This window comes from Urtica dioica, chromosome 3 (assembly GCF_054948205.1).
Source record: "Urtica dioica subsp. dioica isolate 48M chromosome 3, U.dioica_male_clone48M_v1_H2, whole genome shotgun sequence".
In the NCBI taxonomy this organism is placed as follows: Eukaryota; Viridiplantae; Streptophyta; class Magnoliopsida; order Rosales; family Urticaceae; genus Urtica; species Urtica dioica.
In genome coordinates this window covers 4,826,217-4,847,507 of record NC_142758.1, presented here as the reverse complement: position 1 = coordinate 4,847,507, position 21,291 = coordinate 4,826,217, and the positions used below count along the sequence as shown (strand labels likewise).

At 36.9% G+C, this 21,291-nt stretch overlaps 3 protein-coding genes across 3 annotated transcripts; all 3 read right to left on the bottom strand.

Moving 5' to 3' along the window:
* Positions 1-607: 607 nt before the first annotated feature.
* LOC149402180 (uncharacterized) lies at positions 608-3,940 on the bottom strand. The gene is made up of 4 exons (XM_089609659.1): positions 3,126-3,940; positions 2,641-3,033; positions 1,976-2,205; positions 608-1,038 (listed from the first exon to the last, which is right to left on the bottom strand). The coding sequence occupies exons 1-4, from the start codon at positions 3,856-3,858 to the stop codon at positions 787-789; spliced, it is 1,608 nt and encodes a 535-aa protein (XP_089465785.1). The 5' UTR covers positions 3,859-3,940; the 3' UTR covers positions 608-786.
* An 11,786-nt stretch (positions 3,941-15,726) lies between these two features.
* LOC149402179 (protein DMP9-like) lies at positions 15,727-16,428 on the bottom strand. The gene has a single exon (XM_089608257.1). It carries the CDS (start codon positions 16,426-16,428, stop codon positions 15,727-15,729), a length of 702 nt encoding a protein of 233 aa, XP_089464383.1.
* A 608-nt stretch (positions 16,429-17,036) lies between these two features.
* Positions 17,037-20,665, bottom strand: LOC149402178 (ribonuclease 1-like). Its single transcript, XM_089608256.1, has 6 exons — positions 20,577-20,665; positions 18,162-18,225; positions 17,945-18,022; positions 17,695-17,841; positions 17,424-17,616; positions 17,037-17,345 (listed from the first exon to the last, which is right to left on the bottom strand). Exons 1-6 carry the CDS (start codon positions 20,663-20,665, stop codon positions 17,116-17,118), a joined length of 801 nt encoding a protein of 266 aa, XP_089464382.1. The 3' UTR covers positions 17,037-17,115.
* Between the last annotated feature and the right edge of the window lie 626 nt (positions 20,666-21,291).

Here is a 21,291-nt window from a genome sequence, read left to right as displayed (position 1 = left end):
CAAAATACAAATATATTCCATTCAGTATAAACTGAGGAACCTGCAGATGGGGACTTCGTTGCACGCGCTGCCGAATTTTTCTTCAATGGTGATTTGTTCGTCGCTTGTGCTTTCCCTTTTCCACTGTCCGACTTTGCACGAGATGATGACACAGACCCAAATCTCCCACCACTCTTTTTGCTGGAGATGGCTTCCGCGGAGATTCCCTTTCGCCATTAAGAGACAGGCGATTTAGAGATTTAGGGTTTCTCTCTCAATTCGTTCCATTGGCATTCTCTCTCAATTCGTTCCATTGGCATTCTCATATTTTTTCAAGATCAGGTTTTCATTTTTTTTTTCATTAGTCCATTTCTTTTTTTATTTGAATATTCTTTTTATTTTTATTTCAATAAAACGGGAATTATTCACTCATCTCATCCGAATTACCCATGATACCCTTATTTTGGATAGCACGTGCGTGCCACGTGCAACTTTAACTGACGATTGGACCTATTTTTTGACGGAAGGACGACAATGAAACTAAAATGAAGACTAAGGAGAAAATAGCAATAGTTTATAGATCATGGGGTGGATTTTCATGAGCACCATATTACAGGTGGCAAGAATGTCCTTAATTTTTTATTTTTATTAGCCTTTGTGGTTTTAGTTTATACTTTATTTTTCACTAATATGCCGGGCTGGTTAGTTCTGATCAGCTCAAACATTTTACAGCAATACATAATTACAAAGCTAAATATACTCTAATAGGTACATGAAATAGAATAGATATATACATTCAAGCATCAGTCAAGGAGGGAATAGAGAGTCATTACATGCCCTGAATACCTTGCCGTCTCTGAACTCCAAATTGTCAAGCTTTTCTTGACACCACTTGAGTTGGGGTGAAGAGATCATGGGCATTTGGACAACCCTTGAAACCAGACTAATGTCTATCTTGGTCAACATCATAACCATCCTTTGGGACTCTTCAACAGGGTTAACTATCCTCTTCAACAAACATCTCTTCTTACCTTCTAGATCTTTCAACCATAGCTTTACCTTCAAAATGTACATATATATGTATTTTAAATGCAGTTCAAATAATTTTTTTTTCTTTGTTCTTGTCTAGTATATATAGACATTTAGGTTGCATCTTCGGTCAATAACTTAATAGGCAAAAAGTTGTGATCTTACCCCTAATGACTCTACACTTTTTAAATATAATCTAACACCAACAAAATTTATAACATAGTCACTAACATAAGAACTTGTCAATCTTATAATATATATATATATATATATATATATAAAATCCTAAAATCTTGAAGTTATTTTTTATTTTGTGCTATTTAGTGTTTGCTTTAACATTTTTTTTAATAAAAGTAAAAGGGTCATATCTAAGGTTTTACATAACATAGCAATAAGTTGTTTATGTTTTAAACTCTGGTAAGAAGTTCTACATCGATGTAAATAAGATTAAACTTGGTAAAACAAATCAAAGGTTTTTGTATGTATGATTAATCTAGTACTAAATACAAATCGTACAATTTAGGAGTTGTGTGTACTAAAAGGCCTATATATATGTAAGTAAATTATGTGATTCAACTTTATAGATAAATTTGATTAATTAGATCGAATTATACACTTAATTGCTTGGTGAAATTTGATATTTACAAAGATTCAATAATAGAATTACAATGAGACCAGAATGCTCCTAAATTGCTTCAAAACCACCGTCCGGAATCGCCCATCATCTTTGTCCGCAAATGCAATTGGGTGAACAAAAAAACATAAATCTCGATAAAACGCCACAGTTTAAGAATTATTAAGAATTTCGATGACGGCGACGATGGGTGATGGCAGGTGATGATTTTGAGACAATCTAGTATCGTTTTGGGTCAAAAGTCGATTCTTTAGGCTTGGTAAATAATAAGCTCAATTAAGCAATTAAGTGTCTAATTAATCAATTTTTTTGTTTTATTTTATTTTATATTACCTTTTGGAGTCTTTTGCTGAGCTCGGCTAGTTGCTCAAGGTCTCTCGGGTCTTCAACAGGTGGTAAAGTCCATGAAGAAGTTTGTATTTGCCACCAGGATCTCTTGCTATTGTCTGTGTTCATAAACATCCAAAATGCTTCTATGCATTGCTCTATGACCTTCAACACTCCTTGTATATTTGTACCTTCTCCTTTCAGCTTTTCTTTCTCCTCCTTCATTAGGCCTCTCACTGCATACCATCCTTGCCTTAGTTGAAGAAGTTTATAAATTTTGCCATAAACAAATCTTCAAGGTTTTTTTTTATATATTTTTATTTAAGTCCATTCATATAGAATTGTATTAATAATTTATCGGACAATAGTGCACTTCATATTTGATATTTTGAGATACTATTATAAATAAAAATATATAAAAGGCTACAGATAACTACAGATAAATTTTTGACATGCCATGTCATGTACAACCAAACCGTGAAAGGGAATTTATAATAAAGATGTGGAAACTTGATTTCGAAAGGGGTTAACGCTAACTCAGCACTTTTGTATTCTTATATTAATTAATAACTGGACCAATGTGAGCCTTTGAATCAGGTAGTTGGAGGATATTGTCACATGGAAAGATTTTTGTAAAAAAAAAAAAAAAAAAAAAAAAAAAGTTATATTACCCGAGACATCTGGAACCTGAAGAAGACCTTTGAGAGAAAATCTTCCATTGACATAATTCCATACTCTTTTTCCCTCGGACTGCTCATCCTCCATGAATCTCTCCAGAAGTATCTGAAACTTCTGGAACTCACCAGCCACGTGGCTACAAAATATGCCGTTGTGAGGTGTAAAATTTTCTAGTGCCTTGACCTTCATGTACTGGTGGTGAAGGGCTTTCCACGCCAGGCATGACTGTGCCACGTAGACCACTTCAAAGTCAATCTCTAGGCTTCTCAACAGCCTTCTCGTGGTCGCTTTGCTCCGTGGGACCCGAATCATTCCCAACGGTTCTGGAGACTCGACGAGTCTCCTGAGAGGACTCGGAGTTTCGACCTGGTTCTTCTCAATGGCACCTAGAATGAGCAAATTGACTTGATCAGATATAAAACAGAAAACCATAGTTACTTGTGCTCTAAGGTAGAGCTGCGGTGATTGGAAGACCTACTGATTCCACAGGCTCTGTCGTGGTTTAGTATGTCGAACCATCTCATCCTCTCGGTGTATGCTTTGAAGAGCTCGTCGGATTCTTCCTCGATATCCTCTTCTTCTGATGTGTCTTCTCCGATCACTTCACTTTCAAAGGGGTCAAAATCGGGTGTATAAGTACTAGTTGGAGGATATTCATCCATGTCAAACACTGATGGCTCAGATTCGCTCTGGCCTTGATGTAGAAGCCCGTCGGAGTTTTCATCTGACGTGGACGAGTCCGTGGTAGTACTGCAAAACGAGTCCTCGTCTACACTTCTCACGTAACAGAGAAAGAGCTTAGCTTTGCTTTCAGTTTCCTCTTCGAGGAGTCTTGCCTCGCAAATAATAGGCAAATCCGTGGAAGTAATGTAAGTATAGGGAGTTTGGTTCGGGTCAAATGTCCATTGAGCTTCAAAATACTGCTCGGCCTCTTCATGAACTCGTGCTCCGTTCGGTCTAATGAATGAAAGAAGACACGTGACACACCTTCTAAGAGCTACAAAAATGTAGTGACATGAAATAGAGAAAGGTTTGAGAGGTATAAAGAGCACAAATGAAAGGCAGTCTTTTAGCACTCTGACCCAGAGAAAGATTTGGCAAAAAACCAGAATTGAAGGGTGGATATAGAAGCTCAAATAAAACCACTTCCTAAACCCATCAGGGATTATTACATTTTCAATAATGAGCCAACAAGTTATTAGAAAAGACATCCTCAAACCTCAATTCACTCTTCCTACTATAGACTCCAGGAATTTTTTTTTTTAATTTTTTTTAGGGACAAAAAGAACCAACTACTATGTCTCTTAATTCGTGGGTTGTTTGTAGTATTTATGAGATTGATAAGTCGTCAAATGAAACATCCAGGAAAGTAGTAAAGCGCCTTTTCTCATCATATCCCCATTGACTAATCAATATTTGTGGGGTCAGTGACTATTTAATATATTATTTCCAATTATTTTCTAATGATATAGGAGAGACTAACTATTTTTGCACCACCTAAAATAAATATTTTACTTGTTGATTACTTGGATCCTATCCGGAAAACAGTGTTTAACCAGATTGGCATGTAACATATTTTTCGCCCAAATGGCCAATTAATACTACGTTTTATTAATAATAAACTTATTTAGTACCAACATGTTGTGAATCGTGATGTATAATCAATAGTTTTTGGAGGTTTAAAAAAGGAGAGAATGATGAAACTTGTGGGGAAAAAAAAACCCTATAATATTAACGCTTCCACTTCATACCAAAGTATTATTTTGGATATTAAATTCCCTTTTGCGGTATTCATTACTTGATATAGCGTAGCTTAAGACTATGCACATACTTTTTTTTTTAATAATATAAAGTGTGGATTATATATTTTAATAATTAAAATAATAAATAAAACAAGATTTTTAATCAAAGTACAAAAGGGTATAAGAAAAATTACACAGAAGAACTTCCGTCGGCGGAAGTTACAGATAAAATGTAATAAGAAAAGCTTTAGTTTTAAAAAACTAAAATTAAATAAAGGTCATCAAGCCAACTCTTGCGATTGGCTATTGGAGGAGTGTTGGGACATAAGACATGTTGGACCTTTTTTTTCATGTATTCTCGTTAATTATTGTTAATATTATGACACCAAATTTAAAGATGTAATTGAAAGCATAACTATCTATGCAAGTAGGCGAATGACCAAATCTAACATTACCCATGTGGCAGGATAAAAAAAATGAAGGTGGGAAGGCAATTTATGTTATGGGGCTCTTAAGTCTTACCTCACACTCCAATTATTATTTGAATAGAGACGAATATTTTTTTATATAAACAAAAATTGGCACTAGTTAACTAAAATTTGAGTTTTGCTAAGCAAAAAATGCATATATGATATAATTATCCATCTTAAATGCCAATATATATATATATATATATATATATATATATATATATATATTTCCATTTGCTTAAAATTTTAAAAAGATCACAGAAAAAAAAAACCACTCTTATTACTTGTAAAAAAAATCAATTATAAACAAAAATCAACCTAAAATCAAACCCAATTTCGAAGATTAATATTGGTTATATTTGCTAATAATAGTCCATGAATGTAACATTTGCTCATATCAATTGCAAACATAGAAGTAAGTGCAAGAAATAAACCGCCTACTTGACTTCTAAAATCTCAAAAAAACGCGAAAAACTACACCTACACCAAAATAAATCAAATCAACTAAAAAAAAAAAAATCACAATCGTGGTTAAAATATGTTTATAACCGCTATATATGTATATATATTTGGTAATATCAACAACATATATAAGAAAAAATGCAACATACATGGTTTTGATTTGAATTTACTGTCGAGAGCAAAGTTCGATTGCTAGCCACTACTATCACCAGTTAATTACAACAGACATAGATATGCAAAAATTTGAAGATAAATTAAAAAAAAAAAAAAAAAATCATTGGATACACACTCCAACAAAGAGCAGCCATTCTGTTTATGACTATACTAGCAATGATGACGGTACGGAGCCAATGTAGCGGGGTGAAACTTCGGGAGATGAAGGAGTGGCGTGGAGCAAGTGGTTTCAAGCATATATTCCGAGCCAATTGGATTAAGAGCGAGAGTTAGGATGCACGGAGAGACACTAGAGGAGCAACGTTGTGCAGTTTGTCATTGCTGTCTTTCGAGAGCTTCTACCCGACCTTTGGTTTCTTCTCCGTCGGAGCTTTCTCTGTCACCGTGGTCTTGTTTTTATACGTCGGCTTATTCTCTGCCTTCAGTGCCATTGAATTCGAAGGTTTTTTTTTTTTTTTTTTTTTTTTTCAAGTATCAAATCAAAATGAGGGTTTAGAAATTTGAGGACAGTTTTGCTTGTTTAATTGAGTGAGTTGACATTTGTTTAAAATTGTGTTATATATGAAAAGAGGGAAATGTATGAAAAAAGAGAAAGAGTTGCAAATTTTTAATCAATTAATTGATAACTAAACTATAAAAATTGAAAATTTGTTAAATAGTCAATCATTTGTAAATTTTAAGTAAATAACCATTATATTGATGTGATATTGTTTGGATGTTTTTAGCATTTCATTTATGCCCTTAGAGTCTTATGGTTATTTATAATTATTAACGAATATTAATGTCTTTTTGGCTTTGTTAATGATATCTCGTGGCTATTTATTTAAAATTTATATATAAAAAAATTGACTATATGACAAAACTTGAGTTTTCATATAGCTATATATTTAGAGAACTCATTTTTAATTATTAGTTACATTGTTTAAATTGATATTCCGTTTAAAATATTGAAATGTTTGACTGTTTTACAATGATGAGGATAATTTACTAACTAAGTTAATCCTCTTATCGATCTAACATCTACTATCACTAATTGATATTAAAATTGTTATTGAATATTCATTGATATATCCGTCAGTAGTCGATATGTTAGTAAAATCATAACCTCGATATCAATACCGAAATCGGTATTTTAATCTTTGCTCTGACTTTTACTAAATTTATATAATTATTAGCTTTTGCCGAAGTCTCCGTATGAGTTATTTAACCCCTATGAAAAATTATTTTATACGAGATTCAGAGAGCAGAATAAGATGATAATAGTCAGAGCGTATGGAATCATGCACTAGCAATTTTTTTTCCACACGCCGCTTTAACTCATCGTTGTTGACTTGACAGATGAGTTCAAGAAGATTCCTTGAAACGACATTAAAGTGTCGTATATTTTCCAATATTAAGTGGAATGTATTCTCTTAAATAATTCCCCACTTTTATCTGACTAGACTTCCTAGCCAGTTCCGTATGTTGACCAACAGTTATGTACTCTTAATTAAATCTACAAATAATTGTATTTTTTTAATTATATTATGACGACCAACAACATATTGATAATATGTTTAAGCTCCATAAAACTCATTTTTTTAATGGTCCTTTTTCTATATAAGTTATAAGACGTCTCGTACGGTATTTGATTACTTACCTAATAACAAAGTCCAAACTTATTTGTCAGTGTATCAAGACACATGTTTTCTTTAATATATATTTTAAAAATTTTTAAGGAAACTTTATGAGTTTGTTATCTCATGCACTATCTTTTGAAAGGACTTGAACTTATGATCTCAAATTTATGTGAGTAGAGGTACTTACTGTGTGAATGGAATTTCGTCCCCCAACAAAAGTCCAATTGAGGGCCACAGTGGAAATTCTTAAAGAAAGAGGAAAGACGTTTGAAAGCTCAGTGAATCGATATTCCCATGGGATACCCATAGATGAACGAGTCTTGGCCGGCTCGCAGAAATACCGGTCAAAGACGAGAAAGATTTAAAGTCGACTCAATCGTGGCGAAAAGAAAAAAAAAGGGTTACATGAAACGAGCATGAAGTATAGAGATAACAAAACGATTATTATTCTTCAGCTTATATAGACAAAAATCTACGGAGATATGGGATGTCGGTTAATTTGTCTCTCATCAAAATGAAACCAAGAAAAATCAAACATAATAAAGAGTTCACCAGCACGAGCACCATAGAGATAGAAATATTACCCATGAAACAATCAAAACATCCCGAAAAAAAAAATTAAACATGAAATTAAATGCAGATCCTAACATATTCGGGTCAATCATAATAAAAAATCAAACATCCACTAGCCTTCGCTCTTCGACACTCCTCGCCGAGAAAAAATCTCCATCCACGGAAAACTCTCTCTACCTTTCCGCACGTTTGAGGCGTTGCACACCACCACTATTGAGACCTCGACAGCCGTCCTAGCAGGCTATTTCCGACGAGGTCAGGCGCTGCCATTGAGAAGCAATCAAAGCCACCGGTTGCTAACGACATCGTCGTATGACCACCGTGGAGAGATTTTAACACCCACGGGAAAAGGGTCACGAAGAAGACATTTATGGGCAAAGCGAATCTGAGAAAAATAGTAACAACTAAGAGGGGAATTATGCCTCCCTCGAACGTCTTGGGAGCCTGGGTTCTAGGCAAAAGGGGATACCAAAAAGTCCTTAATCTTTCCGATTCATAAAGAGTTAATGTGGGATCTCGTGGATGTTTCTGGAGTACCATCTTTCTAGTGCCAAAATGTTGTCGATCATTTTTGGACAACGATTGAGGAACTTGAGTGGTTCAATAAGAGGCCGAACCAAGTAACTACACTCAAGTTTGAGTGTGTTCAGCTCAATGTCTCGAGTATGCTTTCTTTGCTTCAAGAGAATTATTCGTTCGTCGTAGAGACCTGAGAATAACAAGAAGAAGAAAGGTAACCTAACATTAGTTTGACTATTTTTTACGAGGTGTGGGTACTGAGATTATTTGTATGTGATTATAGAAGAGTTAGAGTAAAACAAGGTGCGGAGAGTCCTCAAAACGTTTCTGAGGTATGAATTAAAGTTACTTTTTTCATTCTCCCGTGGGGAGTATTTATAGGTGTTTGGAGGCTCAAACCTATATGGGCATGTTGGTCGTGCATGCGCAGAAAGAGAGGAGAGCGCGCGCGGACTGGTGGGAGATTTTCCTTAACATAGAAAAATTCACACAACGCAAGTGTACGTGTCGTCAAGTAGTAACGTGCATAAACACAGATATCGATTCAACGAGGACTTATATTAAGTTTCAATGTAAATGCTTTTGCTTTTTCCTTTATGAATTGTAAAATAAGTAAAGATGGGGTTTTTTTTTATGGTTTTTAAATTGTGAAAAAGTAAGAGACAATCAAGCAAAGGACTAAAACATGTTAAAACTTAAAAAGAAAGCAAGATGCGTGATTTCATTAGCTCAATGATTTGGTTGGTTATGGAAACAAATATAAGAATGAGTTAGAGTGATAAAACTTAGTCTAAATCCCCCTAAAAACATCCACTCATCTCTCTCGAGTCTTTAGGGATCTAATTATTTGTCGAGTTACACCTCTCAGCTTGGATTCTATCAAAACAAATAAACACAATACGCCCGGGATTTCAACCAACTATACCTATCCCTAGTCTTTTTTATAAATCTAGGTATTTTATAGATATAGGTGTATAGCAATTTGGTTATACAGGCTTTGTTTTTAGCCAACCTTTTGTTAATTTTCAGTAAATAGTCACCCCACCAATTAACAACTAATTAAAATACTAAACAGACCTCAACAACTATCCCGCTCGTTTTAAACTGAATAATAAAACATAATTACAAATATTTGGTCATCATAACTGTCACGCTATTCGAGGAAGCAAATTAAAAGTCATTAATTTGTTGACTCCTTAACCTAACCATAATCCCGAAACAAAAAACCAAAAAAAGAAAAAAAAATATAAAATTCCTTTGATTGAGGAACTTCCTTCATCGCCACCATCGTCGTTCCCCAGAAGAAGAATGGAGAAATCACCACCGCCCACTCCCACACCTCATCCGCCGCTCCTCAATAACAACACCAGTGTGGCAATTCTCGAACGGAATGTTTGCATTGGTTCGTCTTCGATGCCGAGAACGACGAGGTCGAGAATTTCTTCAGATCGAGCTTCATTGTTGTTCTTTATTTTACACATGATTTTTTTGGTTTTATTTTCCTCTTTCTTCTTCGTCTTCTGGATGTAAATTGGATTTGTAAATAAGAGTCATGTAAATTGTAAATTGATTCATTTATATGTAAATTGATGTCATGTTAATAAGAGAGTTATATACACGTTAAGAAAGAATAAATTTTGAATGTAAAATTGGATAAAAAAAGATCCAACCAAAATAAATAACAGATTTCCAGATTTACAGGTTTTATTCCTTAATTAATAGCCACAAAAATAGAAACAACTTAGCTAAAGTCAACGCATATCCTCACGTCCAAAAACCCTAAAATACACGTTAATAAATCTTTCTAAATAAGTAAGATTCAAAATTAAAAATAAAACTCTCTAATTATAATTGTGTAACAAATAAGGACAAACGTGTAAAATTATTTCAATTAATAAGCTGCCACGTAAGCAAGATGGCTATATCTACAGAAAATTAACGAAAGATTGACTAAAACCAGATTGCTAGCCTTAAAGATGGCTACGTAGCCAATTTTTTGTTCTTATTTTTCACCCACATGAAGCTCAACTTTAATCTTAAGTGATCAATCAACCAAATTCAAATTGCTAACATTACGCCCCTCTTAAGATTCAGCTACTCATAATCAAAAGAAAAACAACAAGATAATAAGAAGACATGTAAATCAATACGAAAAATCAAATCAAACTTTATTCAATAGCCAAATCTAAATATTCACTTCAACAATATTTAAATATGCATGAATACTAAATCAAATCCAAAATCCAACAATAAACTAAACTTCAAATCAAATATTCAACTCAAAAGAACTAAAACCAAGCATAAAACAAGAACTAGAAAGAAAATGAAGTTCAAGACAATAAAGTAAATCAAAAGAGAAAGGAAAAAGAGTGTTTATGCTGCTGATGAAGGAGATGTGAACTCTCTTCTTCTTCTTCTTCTTCTTCTTCTTCTTCTTCTTCTTCTTCTTCTTCTTCTTCTACTTCTTCCCTCCAAGAACTCAAGTTTTCTCTCTAAAAAATAGGTCTTAGATCTAAACTATATAGTATTGTGTATTGTAAAGATTTAGATCTAATTAAGAGTATATGATACTCACGAGTGTATTTTTGTAGCATTTTAGGCCCTTACATAGGATCCAAGGGCTAAGATTATCTAAAGAGCAGGGCTAAGATTATCTAAAGAACAAGCTCTTTAAAAAACTGCTTCCGCCTACGTACCCGTCGCGATGGGATGGTTTCCGCGTTGCATCCCCTTTCACGTGTCGAGTCGACGTGAACGCAACTGACATGCGAGACTTTGTGTATCGATGTAACGCATTGACTTTTTGGTTGACTATTCTGCAGCTTTGAGTTTTGACTCCCAAGGACCGTAACTTCCTCCGCTTAGCTCCGATTTAACTCGTTTTCACACCATAAACTGCTCTCACTCTCTTATACCTGGAAATATACGAAAAACTATCAAATAACATCAAAAACCTAAAGAGCAAGCTTTAATTCTCTCTTAAAAGGTAAAGCTAAGTGTGAATGAATATCATTTATCACGGAGCCTCAAGCAGGCGCGCAGTGTTGTCAATGGTGCCCACAAGAAGAGTTGTAGTCTTTATTTTGTACATTTGATGTAATAAAGTCTCACGAAGACTCTTACTTGTAATTGCTTATTCATTAATAAAAAAGTTGAAACGTTCATTCATTCTTCCTTGTCTGTTTGAAGCTTTATGAAAAAACATTAGTCTTTAGTCCATAAACAAACTTAACAACTTACGAAGAGATAAATGTAGATTTGCATGAACAAACTCTTCGTAGTTTGCTTAAAATGATATATTCGCAATCTAAGGGTCAAAGGACTATTGACCTCAGTACGATTGTTAGGAGAATCTATGATGTCTGGTTATGGGGCATTGAGAGTTGGAGACTCTATAGTTCTTCTAGGTATGTTTCGAAGGTACTGGATTAACTAGTGCACTTCTAGAGACAAAATAAGGACAAACCATTTAACCTCTTATGTCTCGAAGTCACTACGTATGAATTGCATCGTGCTTACCTTAATCCTGAAATGAGACATGCCATTTCACAACTTACGTATTCTCATTTGAGAAAGTCAGAGTTCGGACTCACTATGTGATTCTGAACATGGCCTATTGGTGAAGTACTAAGCTGTGAGAATGTCATGAGTAACTTTGTGAAGTTCTCATAGATATGGAATTCATGTACAAGATTGCTGAAATGCAATGTATATCACCTCATGCTTTGTTCCTTGGAATGTGAATAAATGAACTGGCCAGTGTCCAAATTGAGTCTTGACTCTTTTGGATGAAACAATGTGACTTGTTAGCTCCTCGTCAATACATTTTTTCTAGCTTATTCACAAGCGACAAAGGAGTTGAGGAAATAACAGCTAGAAGGGTAAAATTATAATTTTGTAAATCCCGACTGGCTGATGATATTCATGAAGGGTAAACACTGATAATATTCTATGGATCCACTCATTACAATTAGGTTGAATTCTTGAGTAGAAAATAAATTCATTTGAACCGAGAGATTTTCAGTGTCAACTCTTTAGTGGAGTCAGTTGACATTAAGCTAAACTTGGAAAAAGTTTGTGAACTTTTGAGTCCAAGTATTTAGCTCAAGCTTTGTTCATTTGGATCCATGAGGTCACTGTCACAAATCACATCGAGTAGGAATAGTTAAACTAGAAGCTAAGTCAAAACAAGAACGAGACAAGTTTTACGAAAATTGTAAAAAAGGTATTTTTGTCTTTTTGGACATAGGATGAAATGAATGTCAATAAATTTTTTGACAATGTCATTTGATGACTTAAAACCACTCGGCCAAGTTGGTTTAATTGGGCCTTGTGGATTAACTTCATTTCATAAGAATTTTATTGAAAATTCTTAATGGGGCTTTCTCATGTTGTCATGAACAAATGAAGATGCTTCTAGAAGCTCCTTCTAGAGAGCCTTGGGCGACCCTAAGCAAGAAAAGAGAGATTATTTTGTGCATTAATGCATGAAGATACTTGCCAAAGTAAAAAGAGGAGAGATTTCGGCCAAATGGGTCAAGGGAGAAGCAAATAAAAGAGGAAACAAATCCAAGGACTTGCTTGGCAAGTCTTGGCCGTGTGGAATAAAGGGAAATAGAGCAAATTGTGCTCATGAATATGTGATATTCTATAGAAGAGGAAACTACCTTATTGAAGGTAAAACCTCTCTTATAAATAGAGCCCTCATTCTTCACATTTGATTCATCCAAAGTTTTAGAGATTGAGAGTTTCTCTCTCTAAACTTGGCCGAACTCCTCCCTCTCTCTCTAGTTTTCTTTCGTTTTTGTTTTGGCACCTAGGTCCTCATTTGACCTAGCGTTTTTAGCTCTTCAACTTTGAGACTTGTTCTAGATTCGTAGTGTTTAAAAGTGCCCACTCACTAATTCCTATTTCTATCGAGTGATTATAGTGATAGAAATTTTCGTGGTTGCTCGAGTTGGCGAGGAAAGAAAGAGAGACGTGCTGCGAGGGAGACGAACGTTTTCAACCTTTCGAATGCTCATCAACGTTCAAGCTTCTAAAAAGGTTAGTAAATTTATTATGCTCATAATAGTTTTTATTTACGTGTACTTGATCTTTGTCTAGGTTAGTAAAATTGTTTTACTTGTCAAATTTTTTTTTTTAAAATTCCGCCGTGTGGCCGTATGGTCATGCGTCCGGAAGTCGATCAGCCGACTGGCCATATGACAGTGTGATAGCGCGCCCGAGAGTCGAGCAACCGACTGGCCGTGTGGTCGTTCGTCCAAGAACCGGCCAGGTGGCTGGCCGTGTGCCCGTGCGTCCGGGAGCTGACCGATCGGCCGGTCGAGCATACTTGGGTGTAGGGCCTTGGACTAGATCCACTTCAGGCCGGTCTATTGAGCCATTCTGGAGGCTTGGAATGGATATACAACATTGGCCCCCTAATTTTATTATCGATTAGAGCTTGGCAGTAAACTAAGAGCAATTTTGGTGATTTGGTACGTGGCGAGGAAACAAATTTGGTGCGCCGCAAGGGACAGCTTTAGGTGCACCGTTTGGGGCGGCTTTGGTGCATCGTGAGAGACGACTTTAGCTGCGCCATTAGGAAGAGCTAGGTGCGTCACGGGGGATAGATTTAGCGATGGCTTAATTGCGTCGTTAGGGGCGCCTTGGTGCGTCGGGAGGGATGTCTTTAGGTGCGTCATTAGGGCGGCTTAATTCATCGCGAGGGATGTCTTTAGGTGAACATTATGGATGGCTTGGTGCATCGCGAGAGACGGCTTATAGGTGCGCCGTTAAGGGCGGCTTTGTGCGTCGCGAGGCATGGCTTTGGTTCATCGCGAGGGACGGCTTTAAGTGCACCGTTAGGAGCGGCTTGGTCTATTGCAAAGGACGGCTTTAGGTGCGTCGTTAGGAGCGACTTGGTGCATCGCGAGGGATGGCTTTAGGTGCGCCGTTAGGGGCAGCTTTGTACGTCGTGAGGGATGCATTTGGTGCGTCACGAGGGACAAGTGTATGTGCGCCGTTAGAGGAGGCTTGGTGCTTCGCAAAAGACGTCTTTAGGTGCGCCGTTAGGGGCAACTTTGTGTCTCGCGAAGGACGTCTTTAGGTGCACCAAGTCGGAGTAAAGAAACGCCGAATACGTGGAACATGAGAAGGTGGAGACTGGCGAACAGGACACGACAGATACGTGGAGTATGGAAACGCCGACGACAAAAGCTTTGGTTTTTGGGCCGCGCTAAGCCCAAGTCGGGGTTACAGATTTTGGGCAGGCGTGTTTTTCTGGACATAGGAGAAGGTGTTGAGGTGAGAAGTGTTGAAAGAGAAAAAAAAAAAAAAAAAAGAATCTTTAATTGGTGGGAATATATGTGTGTGGGGTATTGGACAAATAAATGAAATGTAATTAATGATACAACTTGAGGTTAGAATGAGTAACATTTTGCTCTCTCATTTGAATCGGAGTAGGATTTTGTTGATTACTCCTAATTTTATTTTTTTATTTTTTTTATCAAACAATCAGATTTATATTAATGTGGCAAATCAGCCATTAAATCGGGGTACAACCAGGGTGGAGCTTCATTGCCCCACGTTACATCTGCATCAAAATTAAGAGAATATCAAGGCAGTAATTTGATAAATTTTTCAAAATAGTAGGAATTTGGAAATGTGCTCTCAAACACTCCATATCCCTACATGTATGTGCATATGGACATCAATCGTGGGGTCAATAATCGGATCACATATATGGTTAGATTTATCTCAATTATAATTGTGATAAATGAAAAATCTTTACACTTTTTGGTACCACTATTTCTTATCGCAACATTTTTATTATTATTATTTTGCAGTACGCACGCACCGTGTCTTTGAGAGTGGTTGAAATTTTTCGCATACATATGAGAGACCAACGGTGACTAACCAAATAAACTGCTTCGTTAACTTTTATTTATTTTTCGCTTAATTTTTCTCCCAACCCATCTTCAGGCATTCCTTTTATTTTCCACCATTGACATTTAGATGATCAGCGCCTCGCACGAAATTAATAGAACAATTATAACATTACTGTAGTTTTTTTTTTCCCACAAAATTTACACAATATTTAGTTTGGAGGTGATGTGGAATTATGACTCTACTCAATTAAGTACCATATAAATGTAATTAGTTTAGGGTAAGTAAAGAGATTAGATTGCCTTTGTATTTTATCAAAGATCTCAAATTTTATAATGGTTTCTAGAGTGTGAATTCAAAATGCTTGGTAGTTGATACTTATTTACAATAATGCTCGTATTTAAAAAAAAAAAGTATTAAAATTTAATCTATGAAAAATATAAAACAAAAAAAAAAACATACAAGAACCGAAAGCAACTTAGTAATAGAAGAAAACGAATAGAGTGCTCTAGCAACAATTATAACATACTAAAACAACTACGATAACCCACACGTAAACTATATATTGTTATTATACAAACATGAACCCGTTTTAAAGAAAATGGAATTAAATCTAACCGTATATTATAAACATGTGAGTTGATAACAAATTAGGTGGCCATGCAACCAATCCCGTAGCGAGTGTTGGGGAAGACGAGAAAGAGCGCGCTGCAAACGATCCCGATCATCAACGGAAAGCTCTCCATGAGCTCGTCCATGTCTTTCTGGTGTCCCGGGAAGAGACAGTCGGTGACGCGCCTGTCGGAGAAGGCGATGGCGGCGAACACCATGACGGACATGAGGGCGTGAACAAGGTCGGTGAGGCTGGCTCTGTACTTGTCGTCGGTGGGGACGGGAACGTCGAGGCCGGGCTTGAAGACGGCGAGGCCGCCGCGGGTCACGAAGCCGTAGTAGACTTTGCCGTCGGGTCCTTTGAAGCTGTCGGTGAAGTGGAAGAAGAAGCAGGAGAGGGAGCAGAGGGCGAGGAGGGCGTGGGTCATGGACGTCGACACGGCCGTGCAAACGCCGCCCTCGCCGGAGCCGTTTTTGGCGGATATCGCCGGAAGGACCATCTCGAAAGTCAGGAGGGTTCCGGTGGGGAGGAAGTTCGCCAGCATCGACGTCTTCGACAGAGTCTTCTGGACGCCCTTCGCCACCGCCCTCCTCTTCCGCTTCTCCAACGCTTCCGCCGGAAGACGCACCAGCGGCAGCGACTGCGACGGCGGCGCTGGATCTGCCGCCGGCGAGTTTCTGCCCGGAGTGTAGATTCGGATCCCCGTGCTCTCGCCGTTTTTTCCTTCGTCCGGGTTCATTTCTTTTTTCGGTTTTTTGGAAGTCTGTGTTTGATTGATTGCTTTCTGTGGATGGTTTCCTTTTCTGAATTATATATATGCAGTGTAAGATTTGAAGTGGTGGTTACTAGCGGTTTCTTTCTTAGTGGGATTCAACTGTAACCGCTTCGTAACCGTTAGTGCGTAATTAATCAATTTTTCACGGGTGTACTAACAAATAGTAGTAACTTCACATCTATTTTTCGCGCTACTCGTACCTGGTGATCTTTTCCTCTTTTCGTAGCATTTATTTATTTTTTTTTTCAATTTTAACCGGAAAATTTCCACATTCTCTTAGTTATTCGAATATGATATTTTATTTTTATTTTTTTTATTTACCCCCAACGGCAAAAAATATATTACAATCAATTTTATTTTTAGGTTTGAAAATTAATTTTTGTTATTAATCTGTAAGAAAATGTTGATACAAAGAAGGGAAAATTGCAAAGAAAAATAATTAGATGAGCGTTACAAGAAATTTCTCTTTCAGTGAAAAAAATAATTCTGTCACACAACAAAGTGCGAAATGAGAAAAATATTTAATTGACAATTTTCTTCGGTTTAAGAAACAAAATGTCGCGCATAAATGTGTGTATTTTGCGCACGTAATTCTTTTTTCAAATACTACAATTGTGCAGGGAAATCTAATTGAGGTGATCTTGTTGCATATCATCGGTGGGGATCATAAGGGAACAAGAGAGATTGATGACGGCATAATATTGGCGTAGCAGGGCAGTGGATGATGTTGGTGGCGTTATGATCAAAGCAAAGAATGACATTGGAGAGCTGGGGAATCTTGTTGAACAAGTTACACCCGATTATGGGTCTGTGCCCAGTTGCGCTTCTGATGGCATTGCTGATCGTCTCGATGCTGTAAATGTTACTCAACGGCAATATTCCTGCCCACATTAAGGCGGGTGAATTCTACATATTTTGGGATGCTTGCGATGCAAGTAATACTAGAACTGCAATGTTACCTTGGTTCGCAAGCATGTTGAGGAGGTTGTACCGTTGCTTTAGCTCAACGGCAGTCTGAAAGAAATCGTGCTGAGAAAGCACCGATTCCAGGCAAACCCCGTGCCTCTCCCATTCCTCTCGCCATAGCTCCGTGTTGTTTTCGTGAAGTAGCGATGGCCACTCTATATTTAATCTAGCTCGAAGATCTGAAATCTATTTTCGGCATATTTTATTCAATAATCTATGTGTAATTGGGAAGCCTTCTACGATTACAAGATCTTGTTAAAATACCTTTCGAAGATCAAACTCATTACCGCCTTTGCAATTCGGTAGGTTTTCTTTTGAATAAGAAGCAGGCCAGAGCCCTCGGATGCTGAAATCTGATCTAGCTGGTTTTAGGCAGCGGCGAGGCCTTTCATCGCATACAGAAACTTCCCACTGATTCACAATAATATTAGATATTACAAAAAATTAATGAAAAATCAGAGGCTATAGAGTAATTTGAAAGGGTACATGTTTTTATTTTTTTTTGCTACTCAACCTGTTGAACAAAGTACATGAAGCGATACTGTGTGCGTGAAGGCCAAATCCCACGTGAATTAGTACTTCCAGGCAAGACCTGTGAGACAGAACCCATTGGATCTCATTATAAGACTATGTAGGGTGTGCTCATCTAAAATAAAAGTTTTGAAGAGATTTCGGAGACATTATTATGTGGAAAAGTGTGACATAAAAGAAGCTTGAGCATGATCAATAACAAAACCAGAGAGATATTGCGGTTTCTGATTTTCATTGCTTTTCGCATAAGCTATGAGATCTCTCCTGCAAAAACATTTATAAAACCATCTATAAACAGATACACTCATACACCTCTTGGTAATCAGTTTAGCCACAAAATAAGCCAAAGAAAATTGTTAGCCAACTTTTTATATTGAGGAGGTGAAAAAGACTACTTATTGAGTAACTCATGAAGAATCATGTTTTCCGAGCACAATTTTTTTTTTTTTTTTGAAGAATCATGTTATGAAGTATAACAGCTGTATAAGAAAGCGAGTCTTTGTGAAGGTCATATTTCTCTTGACATGAGAGTTGGTTGACGGTGGTTAATTATTGCACAGCGGTTAAAAAACTTTATCTGAAAATCTAATATATATATATATATATATATATATATATACATATATATATATACACACACATATATATATATATATATATATATATATATATATATTTCAAGCTTTATGGCATGTGTACATTAAATGTGTTACACACTTATCTTATTTTTTCGTTGAAATGTAACACATACTTTATCAATTCAAGCTACAATATCCATGATCATATCCTAATCAAAGAACATAATGTACATTTGAAGAAACAGGTAACGATGGTTTGTAGTTTATTAGTTTTTGCATGAAAGAAGTTCATTAGTTCCATGAGTTCACATTGAAATTCACCACGTTGCACCAATTATATTTCCTATATAATTTGATTTGTTTAGTAAGATTTTTTTAATTTCTATATAAAATAATTATTTGTTATGTTAATCATCATGTACAAGTATCAGTAGTCACTACTACTACTAAAAAAAAAAAACTAAAAAAAAGATGCCTTTAGAAGCGACGAATGTCGCTTTTAGAGTTTTGCTTCTATAGGTCCGTCGCTTCTAAATATTAGAAGCGATATATTTAGAAGTGACTAGTCGCTTCTAAGTCGAACTTTTTGGCGTCAAAAATGGCTACTGCGAAATGTCGGTAACAATTTAGAAGCGATATTAGAAGCGGAATGTCGCTTCTAATCGTTTCCCGTCATTTTGCGAGAAATATTTAAAAGCGACATTAAATGCGGATTTTCGCTTCTAATGTCGCTGTTTATTTTTATTTTTTTAATATAATACAATTTTTGGATACTAATTAAAATTTACAGATTTTATTTAACTTAATTTTCAAAAACATGAAATAAAAAATTTCATTTATAACAAAGTACATGGTAATAATCTAATCAAAAGTTTAAACAAAATAAAACGAAATAAAAATAGTCTGAACATAATAAAAAGACTAGTAATAACTGCGATTAATGTTGGGAGTTCTTCCTCGTGATCCGCATCTTCTAGCTGGTTCATATATGGGCTTATCAGGGTCGGGGCCACGACTTCCTCTACCAGCTTGAGCCGATGAGGATGGAGGATCCTCGGGTAATCGTTGTCGTGCCTCAAGGTGCGCTCGGATGTAGGCAGAGAGCTCGATGACGGCAACCCAAAGTGGCTCCCAATCTGGCTCACCCTCGGTGCAATCTCCAGGTCGAACGTTCCCCTAAACAAGGCGTCGTACGCACAAGCTAGGTCTCTCACTGCTCCTCATAGCGATGACATCTCTGCGTCCTGCATGGGCTCCTCCTTGACTTGAGCTGATGAAGGTCTAGCTTCGATCTCGTGAGCCTGGGCTTTTACGCAGATCCGAACGAGTGATCAATGGACCTATCCTTGTAGCCCAGTCACGTCGCGTTCCGAGACCTTGAGCCATCGCAGCCTCCTCCATAACATATTCACTCGTGCTCCTATAATAAAATACGTTATATATTTTCTCTATTATTCTTAATTTCTACATCGAATCGTATGAGAACCCATAAACAAAAATACCATGAACACCTTCGAAAATCTATTTACCCTCACTTCATCCTCATAAAACTCATCATCCACGTTCTCACACTTCAACCTCGATCAACTTTCCCATCATGTCACGAATCACAAGCTTAACGGCCACAACTACTTTCAGTGGTCACTATCTGCGGTCATGTTATTTTCGGGCGAAACGACTACCCCACAAGCGTGGCGAAGGCTCCGAAGAGTGAAGATTTGGTATACAAAGAGTGGAAGGCCAAGAAAAACATGATGATTTTTTGGTTTATCAAATCAATGTACCTCGAGATCAGAGAAACTTCCTACTCTACTCCACTGCCGCTACAAAAATTACCATGGCATTTTTCGCGGCTAATTCCATAATAGCCGCTACTTCAGCCGCGGAAAATGTAGTTGCTAAAACTTTGTCGCTGTTTTAAAATAACCACGACTACCTAGTACCGACTATGCTACAACCGCGACTATATAGCAAAAACACCCATAAATCGCTGTAGAATTCAAAAATAAGATAGGAAACGACAATCAATAGTTTTACCTTGCCGTGTTCTTGTTGTGCACAAAGAGATCATTGTTTATCTGAGATACACACCCTATCCTACCCTCCCCACCCCACTCGTCCCCCATTTCCTGTACTGTGATCCGTGTCCCCACACACACCGATTCACACACACACATACACACACACACACACACACACACACACACACACACACTCTCTCTCTCTCTCTCTCTCTCTCTCTCTCTCTCTCTCTCTCTCTTCAAATCGCGCAACCTCAACCCCCCATAACACTCCCAACCTCAACAAAACACACACACATAACACTCCCACACAAGCGCGCACACACACACACACACACACACTCTCTCTCTCTCTCTCTCTCTCTCTCTCTCTCTCTCTTTCTTAAATACACACACACACACATAAACTCAGACACATACCCACCCTCTCACACACATAACACTAACACGTTCAACAAAACAAACAAACACACACACACATACACACACACACACACACACACACACACACACACACAGCGAACACTAACACACAAATGCACACTCTCTCACACACATTCTCACATAAACACACACACACACACACGCACACACACACATACATACACACACACACACACACACACACTTAAAAACACACACATATACACACCTACAAAGCCAGGAAACACATATACACATACATACACACACACACACACACACACACACACACACACACACACACACAC